The 26,107-nt window shown below is 46.6% G+C and overlaps 1 protein-coding gene across 9 annotated transcripts in view; it reads right to left on the bottom strand.

The window, feature by feature from the left end:
• The window catches only part of R3HDM2 (R3H domain containing 2), a 189,193-nt gene that overhangs the window by 44,490 nt on the left and 118,596 nt on the right, over positions 1-26,107 (bottom strand). For 6 of the 9 annotated variants that reach the window (XM_073576831.1, XM_073576830.1, XM_073576832.1 and 3 more), the window contains 4 exons: positions 23,231-23,323; positions 19,073-19,315; positions 12,650-12,776; positions 10,861-11,018 (listed from right to left, as the gene is read on the bottom strand). In XM_073576831.1, the coding sequence (XP_073432932.1) occupies positions 10,861-11,018; positions 12,650-12,776; positions 19,073-19,315; positions 23,231-23,323 (621 nt within the window). The remainder of the gene's footprint in view (positions 1-10,860; positions 11,019-12,649; positions 12,777-19,072; positions 19,316-23,230; positions 23,324-26,107) is intronic. The other 3 variants (XM_073576836.1, XM_073576837.1, XM_073576838.1) reach the window with 2 other exon arrangements.

Raw genomic sequence — 26,107 nt, 5'->3', positions numbered from 1 at the left:
TTGACGTCAGCTGTGGCCTCTAGCTAAACAATTATGAAAAGTAAAACTTTTGAAAAAGAAAAGGCAAAACAGGAACCTAGTAACATAGGCGTACAGTCTTACGCCCCCATCAAAAGATAAACAAGGGGATACCATCACTGTATACAGCGTCCGGTATATCTGGCATCTGGGAACTCGCCAAGAGAGCTCCAATTGGACTGTTAATTGAGAGGATCCAAGATAACAGCCGCCACATTAGGAATCTTTCGCAGGGGATCCCCTATGGGATCGTAGCCACTCAGCCGCCTCCGCCGGATCTGTAAAAAATACGGAGGAGCCTTCATGGGCAATCCGGAGCCGGGCCGGATATATCATCGAATATATAATGTTCCTGTCCCTGAGCCGCTTCTTGACCTCGAAGAATTGTGCCCGTTGCTTCTGCAGTTCCATGGAGAAATCCGGAGAGATGGAAACGACAGCATTGTTGAACTTGATAGGACTTTTCAGGGGTGCGAGACGCAGAATGGTATCTCTGTCTTTGCAATTGAGCAGGCGTGCCAGGAATGGCCGAGGCGGAGCCCCAGGAGGCAGGGGTCTTGTGGGGACCCTGTGAGCTCAATCAACAGCGAACATTGATGAGAATTCATCCCCCAAGGAGGTCTTAAGCCAATCTTCCAGAAACTGCTCAGGATGTTGACCTTCCGAGAGCTCAGGCAGTCCAACAATACGGATATTATTCCGGCGCATTCTATTTTCCAAATCATCCGCCTTCTGCTTCCAAGCATTCATGGAGCCCACCACCTTCGTTAATTTAGCCTCCATGGGTGGAATGGTATCTTCCACCTTAGACACTCTTGTCTCCACCTCCGTAATACGTCCCCTCATAGCCTGCATATCCTGACGGAGTCTCCCCACCTCCGTATGAACATCCTCAATTTTCTCCGTCAGGGATGTCCTGGTCAATGAGATAAACAAGCATCGGAGCAGTTGATGCAGGCTAAGGGTCAATTCCTCCTGGTCCATCTCCTCCTCACCCCTCCTATTATGTCGCGCACTTTCAGCGGGGTCAGCTCTAGCAAATTCCTTCAGTTTTTCCGCCGTTCCCGACCCTTTAAGTCGGCTCATGATTGTCTGCAGTGCGGTTTAGCGGGACAATTAAAACGTGTAATCCAGGTATTGCCCACTACAGATGGGAATCACAGCAGGGCTGGCAACAGTTAATTGCGGATTAGACCACCGAGGGACGCCACAGGGATTACAAGGATGGTAGCCAGGTACCGACCAGATCTTAATGACCCGGGGAGGGAGGAGGAACCCCGCAGAGGCAGCTGCAGTGGGGAAGGGCGCACAGAGCCTCCCCTGGTAATGGCGCCAACCAGCACACTGAGCCAATAGATTAAGAGGGATATCACGCAGGGCCCGTTTTTCCAGGGCACTCACCGCGCGTCCCCTCAGATTGCCAGCCGGTTTTCTTTACTGCCCGGCGGCGGTGCAGCAATGGAGATCGGTCGCTTCCATCTCTCCTGCCGCCCGCTCCCAGAAGCCTTCCTCCAACCTGCCACGGAGTGTCCAGGGGTCCCAGTGTCTAAGGGGTGTCCAGGTAGCCGTGAGTGCGGTGTCAGGAAGAGGTCCAGCGGTAAGGATCTTACAGGATGGTGAGGAGCTCTCTGTACCAGCGTCCTCTCCCGTTCAAGGCATAGGCACGCTCCCTTAGGTGTGAATTTAACCCATTCTTCCACACAAAAACACTTTTCAAATCTTGAAGCTTCCTTCAACTATATGAAGTTTACCAGTGCCTTATGCTAAAAAACAGCCCCAAACCATAATGTTTCCACCTCCAAATTTCACTGTTGGTATGGTATATTTGGAGTGACGTGCAGTGCCTTTTGGCCTCCAAACATGGTGTGTATTATGGTATTCAAAGAGTTGAATTTTGGTCTCAACTGAGCAGACTATATTCTCCCAGTACTTGACAGGCTTGTATAAATATTGAGCAAGCTTTAAAAGCACTTGAACATGTTTTTTGTTAAGTAATGGAGTCTTGAATGGCGAGAGTGCACATACGCTATGGAGGTTCAGTGTAATAGTTTTCTTTTAAAGGGAACCTGTCAGCAGGATTGTGCATAGTAACAACCTACACACAGTGTCAGGTTGGCGCCGTTATACTGAATAAAAGGATACCTAGTTTGATGAAATCCATCTTGTGGCCGTTTCTTAATCTTTATTTTCACTTTTGTGTTAAGGGGAGTCTGTCACCCATATTTAGTGACATCATGTAAAGATATCACCCAATTGTGCGTCCCATAAAGGATTGTATTAGGATTTTTTATTCCCTCTGGCCCCGCACCTTTGAGGCATAAATACCTTTTTAATCTTGTTGGGGGATGTATGCAAATCGCCGCGGTCCAGTCCGATGGGCGTGGCTTAGTTGCCTTCTCCCCCCCCCCCCCCCCGGCTTGCTGCACGTAATCTTCATCTGTGAATATCACAGATAACGTTGGTTTCGGCACTTGCGCACTGTAAAGGACTCCGGCACCTGCGCAGTATGCTTTGCCCAACTGTGGGCGAAGCACATAATTGGTCCTGCGCATGCGCCAGTATTTCTTTATCGCCTTATTGGGGGACACAGATTACCATGGGTGTATGCTGCTGCTGCTAGGAGGCTGACACTATGCAAAAACAAGAAATCTGGCTCCTCCCCGGCAGTATACACCCACCGACAGATACCAAGTACCTCAGTTTGTGCTTAGTGTCTGTAGAAGGCGGACCGGGATCTCCCCAGATCCGCAGATTAATAATCCCTTTTTTCTTTTAGGTTTTTTAGCCGAACCTTTTAATCTTTTCTAATTTATTTTTCAGGTTCAACATCGGGAAACAGGGTGTAGCTATCACCCTGATTTCCCATATGCGGCTGAGCGAGCAGTGTGGTGTCACCACATCGCAACTCTCAGTACCGCAGGCAGGACTTTTTCCCTATCACCATTCGGTGCTATGGGCGGACGACAGGTGGCCGGTCCTTGCCAAAGCAACTCCTCATCCCTATCCCGGGACAGGGCTGAGAGGAAGACGGCGGTCGCCATCGCTCCCAACAAAAGGACGCCGTCTTCTACATGACACGGGTAAGAGGACCTCTCCCAGCGGCCTGCTCCCTATTCATGCCCCTGCGGTCATCCTCTTCAGGGACGTCAGGTAAGATCCTGAACGATCCCTTAGCCCCGCATGTCTCAGGAAGCAAAGTGCAGCATTTGAAACTCCTGCCTCTACTCCTTCACTACAGCCGCGCGTCTCTCATATCAGCCGTGCTCCTTTTTAATACAGAGGCACATAACACTGGTGGTCTTCCTGGGCACAGGGGAGTCTTTTTTACATAGCAGGGTAGCGCAGGCTCACCTTAATTAGCGGCACCGCGGACATCAGTATAGAAGCTGGGGCAGGGAGGGAGACCGCTTTCACTTTGTCACGCTCCCTCCTCCCCGCTCTGAGCGCGCTCCCATTTACTCTGGGCGCGCTTTCTTCGTTCTGGGCGCCCATTCCACACCTATCACAGCTCGACTTTCTTTTTTGGGGATGTCAATCTCCCTTTTTACCGCGCCCCCTCTACTATTGCCCAATCACCTCCTGGCGCCGAATCCCGCCCTACGGGCTCACAACCTGTTTCCTCCTGCAATTTTCACTGCTTCATGCGCTGCTTGGGGGACACATCAGGGTCCAGCTGCTCGTCAGATTCTCTGTGGGCTCAGCGCTTAATGGCAAATTGGCTCTCCTCTGCAGTCCTTTTCTATGTTGTTCAGCCATAAGGTGTAACTTTCCTATGCTCAACCCTGCAACGGCTCTGTCTTTCAAGCCCACCGTTACCCATTACGCCTGTGCACGCTGTAAAAAGTGGGCTTCAGGTCAGTCGTCACTCCTCTTTCCGTCCTGCAGTCCTTCAGTTATGTCGGCCTCTCAGGAGCACACCGATCCCCGGGATGAAGGTACTTCCCCTCTCCCAGAGTGGGCCGTTGCAATGTCGCAGTCGGTCTCTGATCTGACTAAAGTCTCAGTCCCTGGTCCAGGTCTTAGAACGTTTTCTTCAGCTATCTACAGCCACCCGTGCACCGACCACCTCTCAGGGTGAGTCGTCCGCACCTGACCGCGACCTTCAGAGGGACAGGCCGAGTAGGATTTCTAGGAAGCGTGTTCTGTCTGGCTCGTCTTCCAGTTCGCTAGGCCCGTCTGTTTCTCCCAGGTGTCCTTCTTCAGAGAACGACCCTAGGTCAGACGACGATCCCCAATCGGGATCTAGTTCAGAAGCAGATTACATATCTAAAACGCGGAATATGGTCGATAGCCTCCTTTCTGCCATATTCCAAACCCTGGAAATTAAGCAGGACAAGCCCCCTCAGGAATGTTCTGTTCCATTTAAGCGAGCGAGGCCTCCATCGCGAACCTTTCCAAACCACAAGGAGTTCGATACTACTCTAACCAAACACTGGGAACACCCTGAGCAACGCTTCTCAGGCCGCAGGTACTTAGATGTCCTGTATCTCTTTGATGTGGATCTGCTCACAAAATGGACCAAAGCCCCCGAAGTGGATCCTCCAGTCTCTCGTATAGCCTCTAAGACGGTTCTATCCCTTCCGGACGGTGCATCGCTTAAGGATCCAGCAGACAGGCAGATAGAATCTCTGGCTAAGTCTATTTTTGAGGCATCCAGCGCCTCTCTCAGTCCTATTTTCGCCTCCTCCTGGGTGGTGAGTCATTTCAGCTTGGGCTAAAATTCTTCGCAGAGGCATCTTAGCGGCAGCTCCTCAGGACGAGTTGGCAGATCAAATTAATCATGTGGGTAAATACCGCTTAGCCGCCTCCTTGGATGCGGAGCAAGGGCTAACAGCAACATAGTAGCCATACGCTGAGTCCTTTGGCTAAAGTCATGGAATGTGGATACCACCTCTAAAAAGTCGCTTACCAATCTGCCATTCCATGGTTCTAGGCTCTTTGGAGCCAAGCTGGATCAAATTTCTGATACCACTGGTAGTAAAAACACTTCTCTCTCCCAGTCTTGACCAAAACGCTTTTTTAACAGAAAGGATTTCCGGCCGTTTAGGCCCTTTAGTCCCTTCTCGTCCACAGAGAGATCTACCCAGCAAGATCGGCCTTCTGCCTCTAGGGAGCGAGAGCAGAAAAAAAACAGCTTACAAACCCGCTCCCCGCTGGAGATCACGAGGACAATACTCCAGGTCTTCAGGTGCCCATTCTGGTAGGTTCTCCTCCAAGCGACGGGTCACCCCCACCTGGAAGTTAATCCAGGGTGGGAGGCAGACTTTACTTTTTCGCTGACGTTTGGCTGTCTGTTGTCGACGACGCTTGGGTCAGGGAAATCATTGCATCCGGATACAAGATCGAATTTGCTTCCCAGCCAAACAGACGATTTTTCCTGTCTCGACCTCCAAGACAGCGGTCCCACATTCCAGGATTCTTTCAAGCCGTTTCCTCCCTTCTTTGCGCCGGAGTGATTGTTACCGTTCCATCAGACGAACGGTTTTCAGGGTTCTACTCAAATCTCTTCGTAGTCACGAAAAAAGACGGGACCTTTCGACCAATCCTGGATCTCAAATTGCTCAATCGCCATGTGAAGATTCTCCACTTCAAAATGGAGTCGCTTCGATCGGTGATAGCCTCAATGGAACCCGGAGAATTCCTTTGCTCTGTGGACATAAGGGATGCTTATCTTCACATCCCTGTTTGTTTGCAACATCAGAAATATCTTCGATTTGCGATTCAGGAATCTCACTATCAGTTCACGGCTCTTCCCTTCGGACTAGCCTCTGCTCCCCATGTTTTCACGAAGGTAAATGGCAACAGTCATGGCCATCCTTCGCTCCAAGGGGATCCTCATCATCCCTTACCTGGATGATCTCTTGATCAAGGGCTCGTCCCATCAAGACTGCCTTCAAAGCCTCCAGATAACCCTGAACACGCTCTGTCGTCTCGGATGGATAGTCAACAAGGAGAAGTCCATTCTGAGCCCCACTCAGCGTCTGAACTTCCTGGGCATGGAATTCGACACGGATCTAGCTCGGGTGTTTCTCCCGAGGGAAAAATTTTCGGCTCTTTCCAAGGGAATCCGAGCCCTAAAGCGGTCAACGCCTATTCCCTTTCGATCCTGCATGAAAGTTCTGGGGAAGATGGTAGCCGCCATGGAAGCAGTGCCCTTTGCACAATTTCACCTTCGCCCCCTCCAGCTGTCCCTTCTTTCAGCTTGGGACAAGAGTACGGCGTCTCTGGACCGCCCCATTCTCCTCCCTCTCAGAGTGAGGCAATCCCTGACTTGGTGGACAATGACAGCGTCAGTTCTACAAGGGAGGTCTTTTCTTCCACTTCAGTGGCAAGTCATCACCACCGATGCCAGCCTTCTAGGATGGGGAGCGGTTTTCCATCAGAAAATGGCCCAAGGACGCTGGAATTCACAGGAAGCTCTCCTCCCTATCAATCTTCTGGAGATCAGAGCAATCTTCCTGGCCCTTCTTAGCTTGCAGCCTCTCCTTGTCGGCCTGCCGGTCCGCATTCAGTCGGACAACGCCACGGCTGTGGCGTACATAAACCACCAGGGGGGCACTCGCAGCAAGCAAGGTCAGAAGTGGCCAAGATACTGCGCTGGGCAGAACGTTACGTTCCGGCAATCTCCGCCGTTCACATTCCAGGGGTGGAAAATTGGGCCGCTGACTTTCTGAGTCGTCAAGGCCTAGCATCCGGCGAATGGACTCTTCATCCCACAGTCTTCGATCAGATATGCCAGCGCTGGTGCTCGCCGGATGTCGATCTCATGGCATCTCGGATGAACCACAAAGTTCCGTGCTTCGTAGCCAGGTCCAGGGACCCTCTAGCAGTCGATTGCGACGCCCTAGTTATTCCGTGGTCCCATCTTCCTTATCTGTTTCCGCCTCTTGCCTTGATCCCTCGAGTGGTCAAAAAGATTAAATCGGAAGGCGTGCCAGTGATTCTAGTGACGCCAGACTGGCCGAGACGGCTTTGGTAAGCGGAACTGGTAAACATGCTCGCGGACGTTCCCTGGAGGCTTCCAGACCGTCCGGATCTTCTCTCGCAAGGCCTCCTTTACCACGAGAATTCTCAGTCTTTGAGTTTAACGGCATGGCCATTGAGGCCGCAAATCTGAGAGAATCAGGTTTGTCCAACCAGGTGATCCAGACTATGATCAGGGCCAGAAAACCGGCCTCTTCCCGCATTTACCATAGGTACTGAAAGGCTTTTTTCCGTTGGTGCGACGGTAAAAATGTCTTTCCGATGTCCTTTTCTATTCCATCCATACTTGGGTTCCTCCAGTCTGGTTTGGAGGCGGGTCTGTCCCTCAGTACGCTCAAGGGCCAGGTCTCCACTCTATCCTCTTCCAAACAGAGCTCGCTTCCTTGTCGCAGGTTAAAACCTTTCTCCAAGGGGTCGCCCACGTGGCTCCTCCTCATCATTCGCCGATAGAACCGTGGGATCTCAATCTCGTTCTTAGCGCTCTTCAAAAGGCGCCATTCGAGCCTATCCAGGACATTCCGTTATCCTTTCTCATGGAAGGTACCTTTCTTGATTACCATTACATCCATCAGAAGAGTTTCTGAGTTGGCGGCCTTGTCATGTCGTTCCCCTTATCTGGTTCTCCACCAGGATAAGGTCGTCCTCCGGCCCGTTCCTTCTTTTCTTCCAAAGGTGGTATCCTCTTTCCACATTAATGAGGATATCGTCCTCCCATCTTTTTGTCCCGCTCCTTCTCACCCTCTCGAGAAGTCTCTCCACAAACTAGATGTAGTTCGAGCCTTGCGGGTCTATCTCGCTAGGGCTGCTTCACTTTGCCAGTCCAATTCCTTTCTGATCAACTCTGAAGGTCGCTGGAAAGGGCTTGCGGCATCCAAATCCACGATCGCTCGCTGGATTCGTTCTACCATTCTGGAAGCGTACCGACTTCAGGAAAAACGGCCCCCTCCGGGAGTGAGGGCTCACTCCACCCGGGCTGTGGCAGCTTCGTGGGCCGTTTGACACCAGGCTTCGGCCTTGCAAATTTGCAGGGCCGCGACCTGGTCATCTTTGCACACGTTTGCGAGGTTCTACAGGGTTCTTTCCCAGGCCTCGTCTGATGCAGTCGTTGGAAGGAAGGTCCTGCAGGCGGCGGTGGCGCACCGGCCGACCTAAGCCCTTCCTGTTCTTTCGTTCCTTATTGCTGTTCCGGCCCTTGGGACTGCTTTGGAACGTCCCATGATAATCTGTGTCCCCCAATAAGGCGATAAAGATGGATTTTTGGTTCTTACCGTAAAATCTCTTTCTTGGAGCCTTCATTGGGGGACACAGCACCCTCCCTGTTTTAAGTTGTACCGTGTTGGGTTGGTACATATGGTTATAGTTATGTGGCTTCTCCTACTGCTTTTTCACCAACTGAGGTACTTGGTATCTGTCGGTGGGTGTATACTGCCGGGGAGGAGCCAATTTTCTTGTTTTTGCTTAGTGTCAGCCTCCTAGCAGCAGCATACACCCATGGTAATCTGTGTCCCCCAATGAAGGCTCCAAGAAAGAGATTTAACGGTAAGAACCAAAAATCCATCTTTTCCAGCGCGGTCTATGCCCCGGAAGTCTTCACATGCAGGACACACTTCCGGGGCATAGACCGCGCTGGAAAATACCAGCACATGCGCAGTAGTGATTATATGCTACGCCTACAGTTGGGAAAAGCATACTGCGCAGGTACCGGAGGCCTTTACAATGCACAAGCGCGGAAACCAACGCTATCTGTGATATTCACAGATGAAGATTACGTGCAGCAAGCCGAGGGGGGGAGAAGGCGACAAAGCCACGCCCATCGGACCGAGGCGATTTGCATACATCCCCAACAAGATAAAAAAAGGTATTTATGCCTCAAAGGTGCGGGGTCAGGGGGAATAAAAAATCCTTATACAATCCTTATGGGACGCACAATTGGGTGATATCTTTACATGATATCACTAAATATGGGTGACAGATTCCCTTTAACGATATGCTTGAGTCCTAAGGCGGGGTTCATATATGTGGTACTCTGATTAGGTATTCATAATGCAGACTGCTAACAGGTCACTGATACATCACTAACCTGCCCCCTAGTTTGCATAATGAACACCATCACATACTGAATTAAAAAAAAAACACTTATGCAGGCAGGTGCCAGCCATAGCACCTACGCTGCAGCATAGACGCATCGTTAGGCTGGGGTCAGACTTGTGAATACAATGCGAGAAACTCGCATCAATACCCGGCACTGCCGCCGGCAATCGGGACTGGAGTGTGCGGCTGCATAGAAATACGTGCAGCCGCACACTCTGGTCCCGAGTGCTGGCAGCAGTGCCGGGTATTGATGCACGAGTTCCTCGCATTGTACTGGCAAGTCTGACCCCGGCCTTATTGTGCACTTAATCCCTTTTGCAAATTTACTTGAGTGAGGGAAAAAAAAAAAAAAGTAATTTTGAAAAAGGCACCCCACGCAGTAGCAGCTATCGATTTGTATAGAGATTCGATAACTGCTGTTGCGCAGGCGGTGCCATCTTGCGGAAGATAAAAAAGTCCTCCGCCAAGATGGCGCCGTCCGCGAATGCGCAATCTTAGCCGTCGTCAATCTCCAAGACCTGATACTGCGCAGGCGGCGCCATCTTGGAGAAAGACTTTTTTCTGCACATTAACCATCAGATTATGCTGCACCTGCCTGCAGAAGTGTTTTTTATTTTTATTCAGTATGTGATGGTATTTATTATGCAAACTAGGGGGCAGCTCAGTGAGGGATCAGTGACCTGTCAGCAGTCTGCATTATGAATATCTGATCAGACAGAGCACACATACCTCAGGACACGACAATCTCATTAACACAAAACTGAAAATAAAGATTGAAGAACCACCACAAGACAGACTTCATCAACCAAGGTATCATTTTATTCAGTATAACGGCGCCAACCTGACACTGTCTGTAGGTTACTGCCAAATCCTGCTGACAGGTTCCCTTTAAACAATTCTATGTGCTGATTACTGGTCTTTCTGTAGCTCTCCACAGGTAGTCATTGGGTCTTGGACAACTTTTCAGATAATGCTGAGATCTTGTGGGGAGCACCGGGTTGTGGACGGTTTATGGTGAAATGATGTTCTTTTCACTTGCAAATTATGGCCTCAACAGTGCTTAATGGAATTTTCAGTAGTTTAGAAGTGATTCTGTAAACAATACTTATTTGAAACAATAAGGTTGCAAAGTCTTGAAACAACTCAATGGTTTCACTCATCACAAGAGGTTTCTTGTCTGACATCTTGGTAAAGAGATACATTTTTAGAGGCCATCAGTTGAACCAGATGATATTTTCACTAAGTGGCAGGATTGCTTTCTAATTACTGATAGATTTCAGATAGTGTCGTGACTTTACATGGCTTTTTGCACCTATTTTTCTTCATGTGTTAAATGCTCCCCCCCCTCCCCAAGTCATTTCTCATTATTACACAATTTATTGAAATCTATGGTTTGATTTATTTGCCCCTGTTGGTGGGATGAGTTGTTACAGAGATCTGGTGAGAATTTCACATCAATAGCACCTTTAGTAATAGATTTACTTAGAAAATTGGTGACGTCGTCAATACTTATTTCACCTGCTGTACAATAAGAATTGAGAATAAAACCTCTAATATAACTTCAAATAATTTAGATCTATTAATTTGGAAATGTTTAATAGTACACACATTTTTAACTCTTTCCCTTCAAGTTTAAACTCATTATTATTCCCAAAGATTTTATAATGAAGGTGCTTCAATGGAAAACCAAGCAATAGGAGTTAAATTTAAAAAGAAAAAAAAAGACAAAAAGCAGAAAACTGGAGATCTGGCCATGAGCACACTTACTTGATATGAAGGTAACGGAGTGTACTGCACCATCATGCTCTGCATCTGATTTCCTACATTGCCTCTTTGGCTGTTAAGGATGGCAGGACTTTGTGATGGCTGGACACCCATCATACCTTGGTAACTTGGTGGCTGGTTAGAAATTATGGGCTGCATACCTATGACACAAGAGAAATCAATACTAGGGCTACATTCATACACGTTTGTGCTATCAGTTTCTTTCTCGGACAACACACCGACCCACAATTTCATTGATCCATAAACATCAATGTGTCTAATCTGTCACACTCTGAGATTATTTGTATACTCAAACTTGGTCATTAAAGGGAATCTGTCACCTCATTTTAGCCCCATCAGCTGCCGAGATAGACATCGGGGGCTTATCTACAGCATTCTGTAATGCTGTAGATAAGCCCCCGATGTAACCTGAAAGATAAGAAAAACAAGTTAGATTATACTCACCCGTGGACCCGGCCCAGTCCGAGGGGTGTCACGGTCAGGTCCGGCGCCTCTCATCTTCATACGATGCTGTCCTTACTTCTGCCGTGGCTCCGGCGCAGGCGTACTTTATCTGCCCTATTGAGGGCAGAGTAAAGTACTGCAGTGCACAGGTGCCGGACCGCTCTGACCTTTCCCGGTGCCTGCGCACTACAGTACTTTACTCTGCCCTCAACAGGGCAGATAAAGTACGCCTGTGCAAAAGCCGAGGGAGAAGCAAGGAGGAGGACATCATCACTAGAAGATGGGAGGACCCGGACCACGACACCCACCGCCCCCCGGTGAGTATAATCTAACTTGTTTTTCTTATCTTTCAGGTTACATCAGGGGGCTTATCCACATCATTACAGAATGCTGTAGATAAGCCCCTGATGGCGGCGCCGGCAGCAAATAGGGCTAAAATTGGGTGACAGAAGATTCCCTTCAATGTCTATGAGAATCCATGAGCCACGGATGAAAAATGAATACATCCTGTTTACTTCAGAGTTCCATCCGTGTTTCACTGATCCATTTGTCAAGAGTAATGGATAAAAAAAATAAATAATTCAGAAGTTTTAACTGCATAAATTTTTAAAAACGGATGAAAAATAAAAAAATAAAACAAGTAACATGAGGGCAAAACGGATGACAAGAGAAAAATTGTTCCGCTTTATACAGATGCAAGATGCTCAAACAGGTGGAAACAACACTGCATTTTTACCACTGGATGCAGAGTAGAAATTTTAAGAATTTAAAGGGTTGTTCTAATGTTCCCTTTTCGGGAGCACAGCAGCTTCTTGCTTTGCAGGGGGTGGTGCACTCAGGAAGACTGACAGTTCGAACCAGCAGCATCGATGTGTAGCAGTTTTCACTAAATGCTCTCCCACGTGGTTTATAGAGACAACTTTGCCACTGCAACAAGGAAGAAGCATAGTGGGATGGAAACTAGATAGATCAAGACAGCTTCAGAGTGCGGCAAGCACACGCTAAAGCAAAGAGCCTAAAAGCGACGTATTTCTTACCTAAGAAACTGGCCACTCGGACTGTATTGGTGGCCGTACTCTGGCAACAAGTTATACATTCTAATATTAAAAATTACATAGTTCTTCACAATAGAAAGAACATTTAATAGGAGGTAAATTGCAATCCTGCTTGATTTTACAAGCACTTTACAAATTTTACCTATTACTTGAGACAGCCCGGTTAAGAAACCACATCACAACAGCAGGAAATGAGACCACACATTGCACATAAAAAGGAAATTAGATGAATACATAAAGCTAACACACTTCGCATTTTGAAGGTGTCGTACCAGGTTGTTGAGTCGGCTGGGTGACCTGCTGATTGCGCTGTGAACTGTAGGCTGCTGGGTGTGAGAGAGGTCTGTATTGCTGGCTAGAGTTTGGGTACTGCCCAGTAGGATAATATGAGACCTGAATCTGGAATACAAAAATAAGTGAATATCAATGATAAGACGAAAAAGGAAAGCTATAGTAGTTCTTATGTATACTATGCCCAGCATAACGCTCGGCTTATCCAAGAAAGAAAATGCTTGGGTGTTCTTAAAGAGCAATAATTGTGTGCAGAAATGTGAACCTATCATGTACCTATCAATTATAAGAAAAGAAAAAGGGACATTAGATGAAATGATTTATCTTTTATCAAATTCATGTAATTGGTAAAATCAGATCTCTCAGAAGATTCCCCTCAGTATTACAGGGACGCAGGTTTTTACTTTCAAGTCCAATTTTAGGGAATTCATACTGTATCCCAATAAGCAGTGAATGAATTAAACACCAATCAGAAAAATAATTACCTCACCTCCTGCAGGAGCTTGTACTTTACTAAGGATAGAGTACTGCTATTCATCAGCCATTACAGGATGCCCCTGTTTACTACTAAAGGGGGACACAGCTGATTATCAAGGTTTAATCTACTAGAATAGCTGATTATAAAGAGTTATCATCTAGAAGAGGACATGGCTGCTTCTCAATGTTTACTCCTCTAGAAAACGAAATTGTTTCTTGTCAAGTGTTAATCTGACTCTCACTACAAACATGCACAGCCTTCAGCTCCAATGAAGAGAAGACTGACGAGATTTACTTCTATGGCTGCTTCCTCTAATCTCCTCCTTTTGAAGTTTCATAGTACATAGGTAAATTGACTCTTCAGAGAAGAGGACTAAAATTCTATTGCCACCTATAGGAAGTAGCAATCCTAGTGATGTGAACCCTTTAACGAGCCTTGTCACGTGACTTAGGATAAAAGCAAAAACCATTATCTCTATTTGCAGACTGTGTTTCGGTGTATTGACCCTCATCAGTGCAAAGTGTTAGATGTAGTTTGGCTGCGTGAGAGGTGTCTGACCGGGATCCAAGGGGTATCGTTTCTCCTTGCAGAGAGAGACATGTCACTCTCCGCAAGGAGAAACTATACCCCTTGGATTATAGTACATAGGATATTATCTAAAACTAAAGAGCAAAGCTTCCAATGTGTTTACAAGCTGCCCGGGCTCCCTTCCACACAGTGGTATCTGCCAATATAGCGACAACAGGGAGCACAACTTTTAAGGACAGCAGTTTCTTTCTCTAATGATGATGGGTTCTCCAAGTTAATGTATGCCACTGAAGACCATTTATTTGTGCCAATATATTTAGAATACGTTGAGCACCAAACCTTTTCCATAGAGCAAGTGAAAAGATAACAGACTTTCTGCAACCATGAAGAGACAGAATGTAAAGAGTACCTGTCACCCGTTTGTGGCTGCCCTTATAGTTTAAAACAGTAGAAAGTCAGAGTAAAAATAGAAAAAAAATGTCGAAGAATGCCCCTACGGCACCTATAAGGACCAGATTTCGCACTATCTGCAATCTGTTTCATAATTTATGTTCTTCAGTAAACTCATCTGTCTGCAGCTGCCATTTTTTTTTTATTTTTAAATCTTTAAGAGAAAGGGCAGCTTTTGACATGTGAAGGTTGCTCTGTACTAGCCCAGATCACTAGAAATGTATTATGAGATTAATCTGAACAGAACTTTGAGCCTGGCACTTGATGAATGGAGTAGATTTAACTTAAAGGGTTACTCAATTAAGTTCTGACTGATCCACAAGACAAGGGATGATTACTAGATCAGTGAGTCCTCAGTGGTTGATACTTTTTAATGGCTAACTGAAAAGATGGTAACAAATTGCAAGCTTTCGAGACTACTCAGGTCTCTTCATCAGGCATTGACTAATACAAAATCTGAAGAATCACATTTATACACAAGACAGCACAGAAATAATGCAACAGATAAGACAAGTGATGTGAAGCAGAACTGTCTTTATGGGAGAGGGTGAAACATAAATATTGGAGCAGTTCATAGATAAGGAGCCTGAAAGTTTTATTGCCCTCTGATGGGGTCTAGTTCTGATGTGATCACCCCAGAAGGTCTGAAGAGCAAACTCCTTAATTTATGTAAAAATACATAAATCCATGCAACACATTCATTCCTGCACTCAATGTGTTGAAAGTTTTCATAAATTTGTACTCCGAGATTCTTCTCTCTCTCTGAGACTTGAAGTTACCTTTTAATACAAGTAATTGAATGTCCATGTTATGACCAGGGATACAAAAATGTTTTGACACCGGTAGATCCATTCTTTTTTCTCTTATAGTGTGACGATGAGAATTCATCCTTGTTCTCAGTTTTTGCCCTGTCTCCCCCACATACAGACCCCCAGTTGGACATTTAGTACAAATAATTAAGTACACCACATTAGATGTGATGCAGCTGAAAGTTCCTGGGATCTTGTAGTCCTGATGCGAATTGGGGATCTTTATCTTGTCCGTGGTCATTATAAATGGACAGGTTTCACATTTTTTTCTGGTTGCAAGGAAAGGTTCCTGCAGCTGTTGGAGAGGACAGGGAGCTTCTGACAATGATGCTTCTTAAATTTGGGGGCTGCCTAAAGCACAGTAGTGGGGGGTCTGGAAATATGGATTGTAATCTGGCATCTTTTTGCAGTAAAGGTTGTAATTTCCGTGCAGCTCCCCTTAGCACTTCCAGATTTGGATTTTAGGTGACTACTAGAGGCACCTGGTTATTTTCATCTTTAGGTTTGTAATGTAGCAGGTGATTCCTTGATATTCTGGTGGCTCTTGTAATTTGGTTTTCAATTGTTCTTGGATGGTAGCCCAGATTCAAAAAGGTCTTTCTGAGGCGACCAAGGTGTTTGTCTCTATCCAAAGAATGGATCTACCGGTGGCAAAACATTTTTGTATCCCTGGTCATAACATGATGGACGTTCAATTACTTGTATTAAAAGGTAGCTTCAAGTCTCAGAGAGAGAGAAGAATCTCAGAGTACAAATTTATGAAAACTTTCGACACATTTAGTGCAGGAATGAATGTGTCGCATGGATTTATGTCTCTTTACATCAATTAAGGAGTTTGCTCTTCAGACCTTCTGGGGTCATCACAACAGAACTAGACCCCATCAGAGGGCAATAAAACTTTCAGGCTCCTTGTCTATGAACTGCTCCAATATTTACGTTTAACTCTCTCCCATAATAAAAATTCTGCTTCACATCACTTGTCTTATCTATTGCGTTATTTCTGTGCTGTCTTGTGTATATTTAAATATGTGATTCTTCAGATGTTGTATAGAGGTACCGTCACACTTAGCGATGCACCAGCGATCCCGACAACGATATGACGCGGTCAGGATCGCTGGTGCATCGCTAAATGGTCGCTAGTGAGCTGCCAAACAGGCAGATCTCACCGGCGACATGGCAGCGGTCGCTACTTACCTGTCAGACGAGGCGATGAAGACATCCTCCCGCCCGCGTCCACGCGTCGCTCGTCTCCACAGAAGGAAGCCCAGCTGGAAGCTGACGACTAGAAACGGCCCAGGACGTTCTCGCGCGATCAGCGATAACCAGCGGGGGAGCCGGTCGGAGGCAAGTATCAGTATCACACATAGCGATATCGCTGCTGTGTCACAAAACCAGTGACGTTATAGCGATATTGCTAGCGATATCGCTTAGTGTGACAGGGCCTTTAGTCTAGCCTGATGAAGAGACGTGAGTAGTCTCGAAAGCTTGCAATTTGTTACCATCTTTTCAGTAAAGTCCCCTTTACATTTAGCGATGCATCAGCGATCCCGACAACGACACGACCCGGGGAGGATCGCTGGTACATCGCTAAATGGTCGCTAGTGAGCTGCCACCCAGGCAGATCTCACAGCGATGTAGCGACGCAGCAGCGGTCATTACTTACCTTTCAGATGCGGCGATCCTAACATCCTCCCGCCCGCGTCCACGCGTCGCTCGTCGGAGTCAGCAGGAAGCCCAGCAGGAAGCGCCCGACGAGAAATGGAGCTGCACGATCTCGCGCAATTAGCGACAGCGGGGAGCCGGTCGGAGGTAAGTATCACACATAGCGATATCGCTGCTGCGTTACAAAATCGGTGACGCGTTAGCGATATCGCTATGTGTAAAAGCCCCTTTAGCCATTAAAAGGTATCAACCACTGAGGACTCTCAATTCTAAATATTCTTCTATCTACTGGTTAACACGGTGCAAAGCTATATATCTTTCCTGTACTAGATCAGTGGGAAGTTTGAACACCCAACTGATTGCCAGAAAAGGGACAAAAGTTTTGTTCAGCGCTCTGCTATCTCTGGCAGTTTCATGGGGAATAAATGACGTGTCAGTGCACATGCTGGAACACCTCTATTCAAGTGGTAAAAACGGAAGTCTCCAAGATCAGATCCCCACTGATCTACCCTTTAAAGGGAACCTGTCACCTTCCCCAGGCGTTTTTAAGTAAAAAAGCCACCTTGTGCAGCACTAATGCTGCATTCTGTCAAGGTGGCTCTTTTATTTGGCGTCCCTTCCACCGCAGAAATAAGCGTTTTTAAAATTTGTCTGACATACCAGAAGTTTGACCGGGGGGGCAGGTCTTACCCCCTTGGACAGAGACGCCTCACATCCATTAGTCATGTCCTCCTTTTGAATTTGGCGCCACCTCCACAGCGTTCATTTCAATTCCTTGGGCCTGCGCCGTAATATCTTTTCTTGGGCATGCGCAATTAGCGCTGCCCGTCCTCTGACATCACATGATGTCTGAGCTATCGCGTCTGAGTGGACGAGTGGACGTGCGGCCAGAGATCCCGCCCCGCAGTGTCTTCTGATTTATTCACACTGCTGGGCTGGGAATCTTGGGCATGAGCAGTAGTTCTCTGCGGCTCTCCCTCAAATCCCTCCGCCTCTTTCCTATTGTGCAGCGCCATAGGAGGAATCGTCAGCTCATCCCTAATTGGCGATTCCTCCTATGATGCTGCACAGTAGGAAAGAGGTGGAGGGATTTGAGGGAGAGCCGCAGAGAACTACTGCGCATGCCCAAGATTCCCAGCCCCGCAGTGTGAATAAATCAGAAGAGACTGAGGGGAGGGATCTCTGGCCGCATGTCCACGCAGGCGCGATAGCTCAGACATCATGTGATGTCAGAGGGCGGGCAGCGCTAATTGTGCATGCCCAAGAAAAGATATTACAGCGCAGGCCCAAGGAATTGAAACGAATGCTGAGGAGGTGGCGCCAAATTAAAAAGGAGGACATGACTAATGGATGTGAGGCGTCTGTGTCCGAGGGGGAAAGACCTGCCCCCCCCTGGTCAAACTTCTGGTATGTCAGACAAATTTTAAAAACGCTTATTTCTGCGGTGGAAGGGACGCCAAATAAAAGAGCCACCTTGACAGAATGCAGCATTAGTGCTACACAAGGTGGCTCTTTTACTTAAAACTGCCTGGGGGGGGTGACAGGTTCCCTTTAACACTAGGGAACAAAGATGCAGTACAAGTGCAGTATTACTGGCAACGCATGCCTTTTTTTCTGTGGGTAAAATTAAAAAGAAAAAAAAGATTTGCTGAGGTTACAGAATTACCTGCACGCTTTTGCAAATCACGCTTGACAACATTTAAGTTCAAGGCTATGTGCCCACAATCTAGAACTGGCAGCGCTTTGGGTTCAGAGCATGTTCCCTGCGTCCAAAGTGCTGTTATCTATTGAACGCAGGTGAATCCGCATGTGATCACTGAACTGTGCAGATTCACTGTGTCCAATATGTTGTACGGATGAAATTTTACTTGTTTGCAGAGACTCTCACTCCGCAAGAGATATTGACATACTGGAGAGACTCGCTGCATGTCCATCTCCACGGGTGAGCACAAGTAAGCAGAGTCCAAATGATTGTGGGCACATACCCTAAGAGGCGAATCTGGGTTCAAAAATCCCCTGAATAGGCATGGATCTAAAAGAAATCTGCAGCGGCGAAAAGGGGGTGCTTACTGTGCTAGCAAGGATTTCAATGTATATCACTAGTTAGCATATTTTAAATCTACAGCTAAACCAGGGAGTTTGGATCCTGCATCAGAAACTAGAGCCCCCACCACTGATGCATGAGGAATCTGCTCAGAACAGGAAACCAGAAACGCAAAAAAAAAAACAAAAAAAAACTATAATGGTAAGAGTAGACATTTACTCTAACCTTAAAAATCATTATAGCAAGGACAAGACTTGGTCTGCAGTGCCAAATCAAGGGAAAAATGAGAAACTAGTCTGGGTAAGAGAGCTGAAGCAGTACACATTCGCCTGTAGGGGTCAGACCCTACTGAGGATATTCAAGAAAGAAAGAATATAATAAATGAATGTCTATGACCAAGCAATACAAATTCCAGCATTTAAGTCATACATACTTGCTGTGGAGGCTGCATGAATCCCTGTGTTGGGATGACCTGCTGTGTGGGAGACGGGTGCCCTGAGGAAGGGTAGCCTGTAGTGGGAATGGCTTGTCCCCCAGTTGTCATGATGAATCCAGCCTGCTGCGGATGCTGGGAGATCAGTGGAGACGGATAGATGGCAGTGGAGGGATCAGGTGCCTCAGAGGAGCCCTGGCGACTCAAAGTCATCTGTCCAAAGTGACTATTTAAATCATCAGCCTGATGGAAGGGGAGGAGGAGGGACAAAAAACAGTAAGATCGTCTGTAAGGCTAAGACAGTGTGTCCCATCTATCAACAGCATTGTATAACTCACACACTGGAAGAAACACACGGGACTAAGGTTTGGATGTTGTGCACTGCGGTGGTCAATGATAACTGGCAATGGAGCCCAAGAAGCACAAGTCAGCATAAAAGGTGGGGGCTCGCTGTGCATTTTAGTAGTGTGACTCTCCAATTTTAATTATTCGAGACTGCGTACTTCCGTTGACCTAAGCAGTTTTTTTTTTTTTAATAAACTTTTTTCCTGCTCCTATGGATTTTTTTTTTTTTTTACATGTCTCAAGATCAGCTATCATGTCAGAAGAACTGCATGCAGAGGAGATGAAAAGCAATGGTCTGTCATTTGGAAATTCAAGATTCAGGCTATGTACCCAAGTTGCAGAGATTTCGGCAACGCCCGCCACGGGAAAAACGTGTGCGGAATTCAAGCGCATTCCAAGCGATTTGAAGCATCGCTTGGAATGTGATTGTCAGGTTGGTTACACTCGTCAAAAATAGTGTTTCACTAGTGTGACCAACTTTTTACTATTGAGGCTGCCTATGCAGCCTCAGTAGTAAAAGATAGAATGTTAAAAATAATTTAAAAGTGTAAAAAAAAAAATCGTGGTATTCTCACCTTCCGGTGTCCCGCGCAGCATCCCCAGGCCTCATTGATGCTCCCGTTCCCAGTAATGCCTTGCGACTAAGACCTTTGATGACGTAGCGGTCTCGTGAGACCACTACATCATCACAGGTCCTTGCCGCAAGGCATTACTGGGAACGGGAGTTGGCGGGAGCATCGGTAAGGCTGCGCGGGACGCCGGAAGGGGAGTATAACCCGATTTTTTAACAGGGATATGGTCCCCTGGGCCTGGAGGAGTCTCCTCTCCTCCAGACCGTGGGTACCATCCGCACATGATCCGCTCACTTTGCGCATGGTGGGCATAGCCACATGCGGAAAGTAAGCGGATCAATGCATTCCTATGGGTGTGGATTCGCCGCAAAAATAATGAGCATGCTGCGTTCTTTTCCGCTATGCGATTCCGCTGCGGAAAAAAACGCAGCATTAGCACAGCAATGCGGAATCCCATAGGAATGCATGGGGTGCGTTCTGTATGTGTTTTTGCGGCAAAAACGAATACAATCCGCAACGTGGGTACACAGCCTTAAAAGTGAACCTGTCAGTAGAGTCATGCTGCCCAATCAACATGCAGCATGAATCAGAGGCCTGGCTGCACGAATGCAGCCAGGTGTGTTATACTCACACACGCAACAGCGTTTCAGAGACAAGAGTTGGAAAATCCAGCTGGGAACTATAGGGAGAGACTGGACTAGTCCGATAAGGCTCCAGGCTAGCGTCTACCTACCCCACCCCAGGTATTTGACTGCCTTCTCTTTATGTATACACACAGCAGAGACCTGCTAATCAACTGCAGCAGGGCAAGGCGATGTCTGATGGAACTCCTGGCCAGCTAGTCATATTTCCCTATAGTAACAGGTCGGCTTTAAAAGGGTTGTCTTTTCTTCATTCTTTAGGAGTGCACCCGCTTTCTGGTGGGGCTGTGTGCTCCCGCATGATGACAGATCAGACCATGGTCACTGTCGCACCGATGGCCTGAGCAGTGCGTGCTCAGATTCTGCCAGATGGCAGATCAGACCATGGTCACTGTCGCACCGCTGGCCTGAGCAGTGAACGCTCAGATTCTGACAGATGACAGATCAGACCATGGTCACTGTCGCACTGCTGGCCTGAGCAGTGAGCGCTCAGATTCTGCCAGATGACAGATCAGACCATGGTCACTGTCGCACCGCTGGCCTGAGAAGTGCGCATTCAGATTCTGCCAGATGACAGATCAGACCATGGTCACTGTCGCACCGCTGGCCTGAGCAGTGAGGCAGTGAGCGCTCAGATTCTGCCAGATGACAGATCAGACCATGGTCACTGTCGCACCGCTGGCCTGAGCAGTGAGCGCTCAGATTCTGCCAGATGACAGATCAGACCATGGTCACTGTCGCACTGCTGGCCTGAGCAGTGAGCGCTCAGATTCTGCCAGATGACAGATCAGACCATGGTCACTGTCGCACCGCTGGCCTGAGCAGTGAGCGCTCAGATTTTGCCAGATGACAGATCAGACCATGGTCACTTTCGCAAAGCTGGCCTGAGCAGTGAGCGCTCAGATTCTGCCAGATGACAGATCAGACCATGGTCACTGTCGCACTGCTGGCCTGAGCAGTGAGCGCTCAGATTCTGCCAGATGACAGATCAGACCATGGTCACTGTCGCACCGCTGGCCTGAGCAGTGAGCGCTCAGATTTTGCCAGATGACAGATCAGACCATGGTCACTTTCGCAAAGCTGGCCTGAGCAGTGAGCGCTCAGATTCTGCCAGATGACAGATCAGACCATGGTCACTGTCGCACTGACGATGGCTGGATGCAACACTCAGTAAATAAAAATCCCTGCTTTCATGAGCACACAGGACTTTTAAAAGAAAGCATATCACAAAGTTGTTTATTTTTTACGAGCACTTTGCAATTACACCCGTTTAAGATCATGATGGAAAAATCCCCTAAATATTCGTAATAGACCGATAACTTTTTTTTGTATTTGTCCATTGACTGAGCTGTGTGAGTGCTTGATTTTTGTATGGTGAGCAGACTTTAAGATACTGATCTGGAGAACAAGTAATTTACTGAACTATTATTGGATTTTTTTTTTTTTTTTTTTTTTTTTTTTAAATTTTAAGGAAGGTGTGGCGACTGAAAAAACGCAATAATTTGTTTCCAGGTGTTCATCTTGCAGGAATGTTATATTTTGATAGATCACGTTTTTACAGAAGCGGTGATACAAAATATGCTTATTTTAATGAGTGAAAGGAGGGTTTTAAATTTATTTTAAAAAGTTTAAAAAAAGTTTTCTTTAGTCACCTTTGGGAACTGCTGTTGTGGGCAGATGTTGGCTATCTGCTGGGTATGGTGCAGGCTCAGCTCCTGAACCCGCTCCATACACCAACACCTTATGTGTGATTTACATTTGTTTTCTTTGTTCGAACTTTTAAAGGTCTGGAATTTTTTTAGCTTCCTGAAAAGGTTTCCTAAAATCGTAAATGATAAGTGCTTAGTTATTGCAATAGTTCACATTTTTCTCACATCTATCACATTTGCTGAATAAGAATCCAAGTCTGGGTGACAAACCCTTGTGGATGTTTAAACACAGTAAGGCTAGTTTCACACTAGCGTTTTTCTGCGCAGTGCAAACGCATACAAAAAACGCATCATGCGTTTTGTATGCGTTTGCTGCTTTTTTTGCGCATGCGTTTTAACCATTTTTACTCTTAAAACGCATGTGTTTTTAAACGCAGACGTGCACATGTCCATGCGCACATCTGTGTTCCCATAGACTGTAATGTGTTTTTTTGCGCATTCCGTGCGCATGCGTTTTTTTGAGACAGGTCGGACGGACCAAAAATGCAACAGGTAGCGTCCGGCGCGCTTGGGCGCACACTACAAAAAACGCATGCGCACGTAAAACGCGTGCAAACGCTAGACCATGCGCACCCATGTTAAAGATAGGGGAAAAGGACGCATGCGCATGTATGCGCAAAAACGCAGCGCAAAAAACGCTAGTGTGAAACCAGCCTAAGAAAGAAAAAAGGCAACGAAAAGTGCTGCTAATAAAAAACAGATCGATTTATCATCGGGTTTGCTAGAGAGCCACTCATAAGATGGAGACTATGACAAATGTAATTTTTCAGCCAGAACAAATTATTCATCCACACTCAAATATTCCTTTTGGAAAGACAAAACTAGCTGTACATGAGCCACTCATACAATTAATTCAATTAATAAGAGGAGGGAATGGAGAAGTGAATATACCAGATTGTACTGCTGGGGAGCTGAAACTGGCAGAAGGACCTGGGGGCAGGAGCTGGCGGAGTACTGGACCGGTTGTGGAGAGGGCTGGAGGGTCTTGGAACCAGCAGAGCAGCATGCAGAGAACAGGACAGAAAGGGTGGGATCATGTAGTGAGAGGAAAAGGACACAGTGGTTGAATATTGCAAGAAAGGGTTAAAGAACAAAAAAATATATATATGTTAGTTCCACAGTCATATTTACAAAGTAACACATTAATAGAGACAGGAAAACAAGGCACAGAAACCAGCTCAGGATTTAATTAGTCTCATCTCCAATTCTGGAAGCACAAACAGATAAAGGCTACCAGTGAGTCACACGCCTGCTAAGCAACAAGACATGACACACACATCTAGGCAAAAGAGCTGCCGAAAACATTTGGGCGATATCGCAATGGCGGTCCATGTGCCAGAATATTAAACACCTCTCTCCGAAGGGTAAGGCTTTCACCAAATGCTGAGCTTCTCACAATGCACACGGCACACTATGGCAGTGGGCAATGAAGTCTTATAGAGGGTCTCCAGTAAGACACATGGCCGACACGACCGATTCACCACCATGGGAGAGGAATGAAATAAGCAACGTGTGCATGAGACTTCAGGATCCTCATTCACTTTGCAGGTACTAGTTAATCTTTGAGGTTTTGTGACATCTGGGCAGAAAAAAAAAAACTTGCAATGTGTGCACAGACCCATACACTAATAAGAGGTTGTAAGGCAATGCGTCTCAACTCCAGGCCTCAAGAGCCACCAACAGGCTTAGTATTGCACAGGTGATAAAATGAATGCTTGAGCAGGTGATGAAATTATCACATGCGCAATACTAAGGATAGCCTGAAAACGGGACCTCTTGGTGGGACTGGAAATGAGAAACACTGTTGCAAAGGAAGATCCACAAGCTCCAAATCTTCCCATCTATGGATCTATCCATAAAGATAAACCTGTATTCCGTCAGTGATCATTTATGGGTAGGGAAACAGACGAACCTCTACATATACAGTGGGGAAAAAAAGTATTTAGTCAGTCAGCAATAGTGCAAGTTCCACCACTTAAAAAGATGAGAGGCGTCTGTAATTTACATCATAGGTAGACCTCAACTATGGGAGACAAACTGAGAAAAAAAAAATCCAGAAAATCACATTGTCTGTTTTTTTTTTCATTTTATTTACATATTATGGTGGAAAATAAGTATTTGGTCAGAAACAAAATTTCATCTCAATACTTTGTGATATATCCTTTGTTGGCAATGACAGAGGTCAAACGTTTTCTGTAAGTCTTCACAAGGTTGCCACACACTGTTGTTGGTATGTTGGCCCATTCCTCCATGCAGATCTCCTCTAGAGCAGTGATGTTTTTGGCTTTTCGCTTGGCAACACGGACTTTCAACTCCCTCCAAAGGTTTTCTATAGGGTTGAGATCTGGAGACTGGCTAGGCCACTCCAGGACCTTGAAATGCTTCTTACGAAGCCACTCCTTCGTTGCCCTGGCGGTGTGCTTTGGATCATTGTCATGTTGAAAGACCCAGCCACGTTTCATCTTCAATGCCCTTGCTGATGGAAGGAGGTTTGCACTCAAAATCTCACGATACATGGCCCCATTCATTCTTTCATGTACCCGGATCAGTCGTCCTGGCCCCTTTGCAGAGAAACAGCCCCAAAGCATGATGTTTCCACCACCATGCTTTACAGTAGGTATGGTGTTTGATGGATGCAACTCAGTATTCTTTTTCCTCCAAACACGACAAGTTGTGTTTCTACCAAACAGTTCCAGTTTGGTTTCATCAGACCATAGGACATTCTCCCAAAACTCCTCTGGATCATCCAAATGCTCTCTAGCAAACTTCAGACGGGCCCGGACATGTACAGGCTTAAGCAGTGGGACACGTCTGGCACTGCAGGATCTGAGTCCATGGTGGCGTAGTGTGTTACTTATGGTAGGCCTTGTTACATTGGTCCCAGCTCTCTGCAGTTCATTCACTAGGCCCCCCCGCGTGGTTCTGGGATTTTTGCTCACCGTTCTTGTGATCATTCTGACCCCACGGGGTGGGATTTTGCGTGGAGCACCAGATCGAGGGAGATTATCAGTGGTCTTGTATGTCTTCCATTTTCTAATTATTGCTCCCACAGTTGATTTCTTCACTCCAAGCTGGTTGGCTATTGCAGATTCAGTCTTCCCAGCCTGGTGCAGGGCTACAATTTTGTTTCTGGTGTCCTTTGACAGCTCTTTGGTCTTCACCATAGTGGAGTTTGGAGTCAGACTGTTTGAGGGTGTGCACAGGTGTCTTTTTATACTGATAACAAGTTTAAACAGGTGCCATTACTACAGGTAATGAGTGGAGGAAAGAGGAGACTCTTAAAGAAGAAGTTACAGGTCTGTGAGAGCCAGAAATCTTGATTGCTTGTTTCTGACCAAATACTTATTTTCCACCATAATATGCAAATAAAATGAAAAAAAAACAGACAATGTGATTTTCTGGATTTTTTTTTCTCAGTTTGTCTCCCATAGTTGAGGTCTACCTATGATGTAAATTACAGACGCCTCTCATCTTTTTAAGTGGTGGAACTTGCACTATTGCTGACTGACTAAATACTTTTTTTCCCCACTGTATAAGCACCTAACACTTTCACTGTCAAGGACATACGCCATAGTTACAGCTAGAATATTAGAGCAAAGAGCTTGGCTTTCAAAGCTTGAGACCAGGGATAGTGGTTACAATAAAGGGATGAGTAAGGTAGCTGCGAGCGATATTGGGGGAAATGAGATGGCACTTTCTTCCTGTTAATGCCGTTATGGTATGCTGCCACGTTCAGGATCTGCTGCTGTTATGAAGCCGCAGAATGTC

The sequence above is a fragment of the Dendrobates tinctorius genome, unplaced genomic scaffold, assembly GCF_039654945.1.
Source record: "Dendrobates tinctorius isolate UK_male_01 unplaced genomic scaffold, ASM3965494v1 ptg000051l, whole genome shotgun sequence".
In the NCBI taxonomy this organism is placed as follows: domain Eukaryota; kingdom Metazoa; phylum Chordata; class Amphibia; order Anura; family Dendrobatidae; genus Dendrobates; species Dendrobates tinctorius.
The sequence above is the reverse complement of the archived record's forward strand: the minus strand, read 5'-3'. Positions and strand labels throughout refer to the sequence as shown.